General features: G+C 39.5%; 1 protein-coding gene across 3 annotated transcripts in view; it reads left to right on the forward strand.

Annotated features, from left to right (window-relative positions):
* The first annotated feature begins 68 nt into the window (after positions 1-68).
* RBBP4 (retinoblastoma binding protein 4) overlaps positions 69-8,773 on the forward strand; it is a 32,381-nt gene continuing 23,676 nt past the window's right edge. Inside the window, exons 1-3 of one of the 3 annotated variants that reach the window (XM_014549502.1) lie at positions 69-237; positions 781-928; positions 4,598-4,743. In XM_014549502.1, coding sequence (XP_014404988.1) covers positions 222-237; positions 781-928; positions 4,598-4,743 — 310 coding nt within the window. In that variant the 5' untranslated portion in view covers positions 69-221. The remainder of the gene's footprint in view (positions 238-780; positions 929-4,597; positions 4,744-8,773) is intronic. The other 2 variants (XM_005878363.2, XM_005878362.2) reach the window with 2 other exon arrangements.

The raw sequence follows: 8,773 nt of genomic DNA on the forward strand, positions 1-8,773 counted from the left end.
ACTCCGCGCGTCTGGATAGGCTGCGAGCGCGATTGCCCGCCCACCTGGCTGCTCGGTGCGCTCCGATTGGTCGGTGTTGGCGCGAAGGTCCGCGAAGCAGCCCTCACGCAGGGACAGCAGGAAACAATAGAGGCCGCGCGCGGAGAGCGAGCGTTCCGTAGCTTCCCCGCCCCTCCCGCAAAACGGTAGACCTCGGGATCCCCCTGGCTTTCCTGCACGCCATGGCCGACAAGGAAGGTGAGGGTGCCGGAGTCACCCTAGGAGGCGGAGGGGTGCCGGACTTGCGTTGCGGCCTTTACTCGGCCTAACAGTGAGAGCAGGCCCGACTCTGCTGAGTGCGGTCCACACCATCGCAGGCGTGAGGCGAACTAGCCCCGCGAGGCGGGCTAACGGCGCGCAGCTGGCGGTGGGGCCCTGGCGGGTGTTTGGTCCCTCCTTGCGCTTCCTGTCGGTCTACACGCCTCTCTCCGGGTCTGCCCTGCACCGCTCCCTACACCCAGGGGTCGGGACTCGGGCCTCCTCGCAGGTCCCGTAGGCTCGGGCGTAGGGGAGCGTGCTGGCGCGGCCGCGCCGTTACCCGCACGGCTAACGGAGTATCTGGCCGGGTGACGCGAGAGGAGTTCCAACCCGCGGAGGTGGCGGGGGTGCTGGTGCCTCTGCATGGGGGAAATTTGGACAAACCCGCTCTGTATCAGGACTGGGAGCCATACCGGTAGCTTTGGAAGTGTTTACGCGGTTTCTGTTGTGTTCGCTAATTTAAATTTATTTTTCATTTTTTAGCAGCCTTTGATGACGCAGTAGAAGAACGCGTGATCAACGAAGAGTACAAAATATGGAAAAAGAACACCCCTTTTCTTTACGATTTGGTGATGACCCATGCTCTGGAGTGGCCCAGCTTAACTGCACAGTGGCTTCCCGATGTAACCAGGTGATACGAATCTCTTGAACGTTGCTTTGGTGTGTCCTCAGTGTAGATTTGGCACATTGATTTCCCCAGTTTTTTTTTCTTTTTTTCTCCACTCACCCTTTACAGAGCATATGATCAAAACCTCTTGGTGACATCTTTTTCTAGACCAAAAAGTGGGCAAAATGTCAAATTACTTTATTTTCCCTGATAAGAGAAAACATGCTGTTCTTTTTCTGATACTGGGTTGAATAACCATATGACTTGTCAGCTTTCAAGAAGTGTTACGATGTGTCCAGTTTTTTAATCTCACAGTCTTTGGTTGTAGCTGGTTAATACAAAGGTGAATACAACGTGGTAGCTGCCTGCAAGGAGCACAGTCTAGTTGAAGGAGCTGGTGTAACTAGTAGTTGTAGTTGTGTGTTCTCAGAGCACTTTTTAGAAAGATACTTAGGATGCTTAGAGCGAACACCTGAAGGTGGGATGTTTTGCATATGAGGAATTATGGTGAGAGATGAATCGCATATATTTCTTACTCGTGTACCTCTAATAGAAGAGATAAAATATTTAATTTGGCTTACGTTTATTGAGGGTCTAGGTGCCACTTATCAAGGCATACAGATTTAAATAAGATCCTTCCCTGCCTTGACTTCGTATGTATAACCTATAACATTAAAAAAATTATCATGAGAGTGGCCAAGATAAAATGATGAGGGGAAGGAAGAATGACCTCAATGGGGTGGTATGAGGGAAAGGCTCGAGTTTTAGCAAAACCAGTGTGCCAGTTGGACTAAAGGGTTTTCTATTATAAAACTTTTAGTTTTGGAACAACATTTAAAAATTATATTTTATGTATACTAAAAAATAAATTCCTCCTATCTTAGGTCTTTATAAGTCTATGTTTCACTCAACAAGTAATTAGAAAATTGATATAGCTCTTAAAAAGTTGATACAGATTTTATTAATAAGTTAAGAACGAGGCTGTTACCTTTGCAATAGCATTTTAAAAATGGGGAATTCTGTGCTAAGGTGGTTAAACAAAACCATAATAAATACCTAGAAATTTAGAGTTGGGAGCTTTATCATTACCAGGAGTTCCCATATTCAACTGATCATCAGAATCAGCCATAAAAAAAGAATGAAATCTCACCATCTGCAACAATATGGAGGGACTTAGAGGGTATTGTGCTGAGTGAAATAATTAGAGAAAAACAAGTACCATATGACTTCACTTATGTGGAATCAAAACAAGTAGAAAAGAAACAGACTCAGATACAGAGAACATTTTGACAGTTGCCAGATGGGAGGGTGTTTGGAAAGCTGGGTGAAAAAGGTTTAGGGATTAAGAAGTACAAATTGGTAGTTACAGAATAGACAAGTGGATATAAAGTACAGTACAGGAAATATAGTAATACTGTAGTAACTATGGTGTCAGGGTATTAGACTTAATCAGGGTGATCACTACATGTTATATAATGTCTGATCACTGTGTTGTGCATCTGAAACTAACAATGATAAATACAAAATCCTATATAATAAAAGGCTAATATGTAAATCGACTGAAGGGGGAACTACTGGTTGCTATGACTTGCACTGACCACTAGGGGGCAGACACTCAATTCAGGAGCGTCAGTGCACTCCCACAGGGGGAGTCCCACTCAGCCAGAAGCTGGGCTTGTAGCTGGCGAGCACAGCAGTGGTGGTGGGAGCCTTTCCCGCCTCTGTGGCAGCGCTGAGGATGTCCATTCCCTGAGGGCTCCGGGACTGGGAGAGGGCGCAGGCCAGGCTGAGGGGACCCCCTCTCTCCCCCCCTAAATTTCATGCACCGGGCCTCTAGTTGAAAAATAAAAAATTATTCAAATGTTAAAAAAAATTGAGTTCAGCAGAAGTGGAATTCTGTCAGGTATTCTCAATGGTAGTTCAAAGCATTTAGGAACTTGTTGCAGAATACTTGATGAGAAATGGTTGGTGATTCCAGATTTACCAGTCACGTGCCAAATTATAGCGAACCAGTGGGTCCCAAATATTGGTCACCCCATACCTACTAAATCATTCTGGAATCCCAAAGCCTCCCATACAGTGTAGTGATTAGCTAGGTTTGCAAAGCAATGAATTAGAATAAATTCTTCAAGGCTAAAATTTGTGCTGTCATCTTAGTTGTTTTCTACTCCAGCAGATAAACCTTTCTGTAATATTTGATATTGATCCAAATACCCTACCCTTTTCCTTCCCTTTTTTGTATTCTACTCATATAACAATGTTCTGTTGTTTTTGTAATGATGAGGATTACTTATAAGCAAGCATCTAATGCCAAGTGCTTGGGTTTTTTGTGTATATGTTTTGATTTTGATGTTTATTCACATCCTTTAAAAAAATAATTGTAGCTCTATAAAATTCTTCCCTCACTTCCTCTGATTCTTTGTTTAACTTTCTAACCACAGGCATTTCCAATTTTCTATTGACAGTTCTCTTTTCTTTCCTATACTTTTTCTGTTTAATTTATAGATGTCCATCACCTCTTTGCAAAGGAATTCATATTGGTTATCTTAGACCTAACTTCTGGGCTCTTCTTGAAATTTTCAGCTGCTTAGAGTCTAAATTTAATCTGTTTCTTAGCCTTCTCTCCCATTGTACTTTCCCATACCTAGAGTCAGATTTGGACTTTTCCTAGTTCTGTTACTTAGTAGTTGTGTGATCTAAGGCAAGCTGTTTAATCTTGTAGTATTATGGTATTTCAATGATAAAAGGTATATCCAATGCCTAACATGGTGTCTGGCACTTGGTAGACCTTCCCCTTTGCTTAGCTCCTCTTTTTTTTTTTTGACTACCTGCTTATCTTCCAGCTGTATTCCTTTGTACCTTTCATGTGGTGTATATTGACTTGTGTTTTAATCATTTGTGTACATGACTGCCTAATTGTCCCTGGTTTTTTTGAGGACAAGAATCATGTCTTAATCATTATGCGTCCATAGTTTTTGGAGCAGTGTGTCCAAGCAGTTAGGAAATATTTGAGCAATTAATTTACTAATGTTATTTCCTTTCCTTTTTGATGAAGTTAACTTAAAGAAGTAACCTAAAATGTTAGTGTACCCAACAAATTTTTCTTTATATCCAACCAGTTGTAATGGATGAGTAATTAATTCCCATTTTATTTTGTTAGACTTTTCCCCCAAAGCAATTGTAAATTTTTGATCAAGTTAAATACAGCTGGTCCTTGAATAACGTTTTGTTCATTCTAAAGTTGAGATACCATAGGAACTTAACTTTTGTTTATATCCTTTAGCATGTGGTAAAATTGGCTTCATTGTATGTAATTTTGCTTAAAGTCACAGAACCTATCCATGTTAACTGAGGATTTATTATACTTAAAAATTAAGTGCTATGTAGTCTTTCTTATACGTGGCTCTGTGGAAGTTACATTAAAAGTAGAAAATGACCCTGGCTGGTGTAGATCAGCCAGGTTGAGCATCATCCCATACACATGCCTGGGTTGCGTGTTCGATTCCCAGTAGGAGGCATGCAGGAGACAGGCAATCAATGTTTTTCTCCTCCCTTTCTCTCTCTCTAAAATCAATAAAAACAATCTTTTAAAGTAGAAAATGATTTTCTCTTCCCAAGACCTTGTTGTAATAGTGCTCTTGCATAGATGTATTTGTTACTAATTTTAATGGTGACCATATATTGCTATTACAGACCAGAAGGGAAAGATTTCAGCATTCATCGACTTGTCCTGGGGACACACACATCGGATGAACAAAACCACCTTGTGATAGCCAGTGTGCAACTCCCTAATGATGATGCTCAGTTTGATGCTTCACACTACGACAGTGAGAAAGGAGGTAGGAATCTTAAAAGTGAAAGAAGGAGTCTGTGAGATATATTTTTCATATCTTTGAATTGTCATAAAAAGAATGTTCAATATGATAAAGAAGCCACAAGATAGAAATGATGTTAAGCTTCGGAAAGCCTGAGTTTGCAGTAGAAATATTAGCTGTCAGAATACATACCTAACACAAAGTTGGTTCTGTGCCTTTTCTATATAAACCTTCCTCTACTAAATTTGGTGCTGGGGGTATTTCTAGAATTGAAAGAAGCAAAAATCCACCATATTTTATTGATATTCATGCACACATTCTCAATGTGGGACATGCTGCCCCTAGCAGGATGAAAATTGTTTTTTGGGGAAAGATATGTTTGAAAACAACCTTATTCTTTGAATGTATAAAGCACAGATATACATAGCATATGTAAATAGATAATACAGGATATCTGATATTAAGATTTCATCATGGTGTCAAGAAAATGTCTTATAAGGTTTCTTAGAGGGGCAATAATGGAAAAAAAGATTTGGGAAACACTGGCTTAAATGACCCTTTCTAGGTGTGAAGTGGTAAAAATGACAACTATGGCCCTCGCTACATACATAAAAATTAAGCGAGCCATTTAATTATATCCTAATTTTAGGAGATAACTTAAGGGTTTAACTTTTCATGAAATACTTTTTCTCTTAGAAGAGGTACAGTGAGTGAGTTTCCTTTATTGTTGTCCTTGAACTCAAATTAATACTGAGAAGTAGAAGATAGCCTCTAAGATTTGTGCTCTAATAAATGGATGTTTCATGTTTATTATCTTAGATTTCTTCTGATTAGCAGAATCCATTCTTTTATCTAAGTTATTTTGGGCTTCAGTTATTTTTCGGTATTGTAATGTGCAGTTGATCTTTTGAGCATTCCATATTTAGCTTAGGATGATGCAAAATAACTTCTTAGGATAAAGGTCAGCAAATATTTTGTGTCACTGACCCAAGTGTGTAGCTATAAGATATGATTACTGGAAAGTTATTTTCTGGGTAGACATTAGTGATTGGGGGGGGGGGGGGGCTGAATTTAGACTTGGGCTGGAGACCTGGATATGCCACTCATTAATTATGGTTTTAGGTAACTTTTAGCCTTTTGTTAGATGAAGATAAATTTTCTTTAGGATTTTTGGTTACTATTTAGGGACAAAAATACTCTGGTAATGTAATAAGTTATTTTTAAATATCAAAGCAAATATAAAACGATATGGGAACCCCCATAAACATATCCCCTTTAGATAACTGTTAAATTTGATACATAGTTTTCAGAATGATTTATCCCATTTATTGAATTACTCATTCAAAAGATGTGTTAAGTACTTATTGTAGGCCAGACATGTTTCTTGGTACTGGGGATACAGCATAGAATATTCTTTTCTGGTGTGATGTATCTTGGGACAGATCTCTGTGTAAGTGTATAGAAACCTACCTCTTTTTTTTTATTTTTTATCCTCACCTGAGGATATTTTTTTCATTGGTTTTTCAGAGAGAGTGGAAGGGAGGATGAGATAGAAACATCGATGTGAGAGAGAGACATCGACTGGTTGCCTCCAACACGCGACCCTGACTGGGGTCAGGATCGAACCTACAACCTAGGTTCGTTCCCTTTATTGGTAATTGAATTGAGAACCTTTGGTCTGTGAGCCTGCATTCTAACCATTAAGCAGTACTGGTCAGGGCAGAAACCTAACTCTTTTTGATGGCTGTATACTATACCATAATTAACCGTCCTTATTTATGGACATATAAGTGGTTTCCAATCTTTTGGCTTCAAAAACAATTCTTGTGCATGCAACTTAGGTAGTTTTGCTGTAGAATAATCTTGAGTGTAATGTATATCATAGAGCAAGAACATTCTCAAGTATAATTGATACTGCTAAATTGCTCACCAATAGCAGAAGTATTTGTGTTTCTCCGTGTCCTCGCCAACATTGAAGTTAATACTACTGACTTACTTCATTTTGCTTTTTAAGTTATTCATGAAATTGAACTTGTTTTAAAATATTTGTCTTTGTCTATCTTAATCTGCCTATTTATGTTTTTTGCTCTTTTTTTTTTTCTATTAGTATCTATGTACTAGAGGCCTGGTGCACAATCAGGGCTGGGGAGAGATGCCCCTGGGGAGGGATCTGGGAGGTTGGCCAGCTGGGGAGGGACCGTGGGAGGGCTCCAGGGCATGTCCGTCCCATCTTGCTCAGTTCTTCCGATCAGGACCCCAGCAGCAAGCTAACCTACGGGTCAGAGCGTTTGCCCCCTGGTGGTCAGTGCACATAATAGCGAGCAGTTGAGCGGCCTTAGCATATCATTAGCATATTACGCTTTGATTGGTTGAACAGACAACCAGACATTTTGCATATTGGGCTTTTATTATATAGGAGGATAAAGTAGGTTATCCCCAATAAATAGGTTGTGGATCATTTTTCCAGTTTTATTTTATAATCTTAAGGCTTATCTAGAAGCAATGTGTTTTTAATTGTCCAACATTGTTCTGATATCCTTCAGCTTTTGAAAGACCTTATTCCAAGATTTTTTTAAAAATAGCTGTTGTTTTCTGGTACTTACTTACTTACTTACTTATTTATTTATTTATTTATTTTTAAATATATTTCTTTATTGATTTCGGAGAGGAAGGGAGAAGGAGAGAGAGATAGAAACATCAATGATGAGAGAGAATCATTGATCGAGCCCGCAACCCAGGCATGTGCCCTTGTCCGGAATCAAACCTGGGACCCTTCAGTCCACAGGCTGATGCTCTATCCACTGAGCCAAGCCGGCTAGGGCGGTACTTTTAAATTTTGACCATTAAAACTTCAATCTTTCTGGTGTTAGTTATGGAATTAGGGATTCAAGTGTTTTTCTAAGTGGTTAGCAATTTTTTAAATGCCATTTGCTGGCTAATTCATTTTCTCTGCTAGTTTTTGAAATGGCATCTTTTAACATGTATACTCAAGTATTTTTCTGGTAACTGAGTTATTTGACATCAAACCAATTCACTTTTATGTTCCAATGATAACATTTAGCCCTCTTACTAATGCTTATTAGTAAAATAACAGTGAAAAATACCAGTAATGTGTATGATATATTTGTATGATTATACAGTATAAATCACCATAATTCTCAAGGAAACTGATACTCAGATGTTTTTTAACTTGCCCTAAGGTTACACAACATATCTCCCATTCCTTTCTCTTCTTTTTACTTCTCTTCTCTCTCCCCCCACCACTTCACCCCCAAAATCTTCAGATCACTGGATAGCCTTGGTGCTTAAAGTGTGTGTCGGGGAAGGGGGGCCTATCTCCATATGGTCTCAGCAGTGGTAGAAGTAGATATAACCTAATGTCTACTAGATAGCTTCCTAGTGTCTCTCCTTGGCCAGATAAAACATCCTTGTTTCTTTCTTAGCTTGAACTATTGTAATTGATTATGAGCTAATTGCTCCTATTTGATTTGAGATAATTGATGGCAGATAGCTTCAAAATATCCTTGAACTTTCAAAGTGAAAGAACTAAAAACTGGCTTAGTCTTGTTTTGACATTAGAAAGTATTTGCCTTTTTATATTAGATTTAGCCTGACTATAGTCACCTTTTAAGCTCTGAAAAAGGTTAGATGTAAATTTTTACTTAAGATCATGTTACTAAGATCTTCAAATGCCAACAAATAACAATTTATTTGGGGGAATTAGCTGTGAGTGTGTGTGCTGTTGTTTGTAAGGTAGCTTTAAACTTTGATCTCAATTATATATAATAAACGTATTAAATTCTGATAAGATCTAATCTAATAAAAGAGAAACATGCAAATTGACCACACCTCTGCAACACCCCAAGCCACACCCACCAGCCAATCAGAGCGACTATACGCAAATTAACCCAACCAAGATGGCAGCCACGGAGCTGGAGCAAGCAGGAGGCTTGGTTGCCCGGCGATAGAGGAAGCTAAGCTTCCCGCCTGCCCTGGCTGGCTGTGGCCTCCGCTCAAAGCAGCAAAGTTTCAATTATAGAAGATAAATAAATCC

The sequence above is a fragment of the Myotis brandtii genome, unplaced genomic scaffold, assembly GCF_000412655.1.
Source record: "Myotis brandtii unplaced genomic scaffold, ASM41265v1 scaffold555, whole genome shotgun sequence".
Lineage (NCBI taxonomy): Eukaryota > Metazoa > Chordata > Mammalia > Chiroptera > Vespertilionidae > Myotis > Myotis brandtii.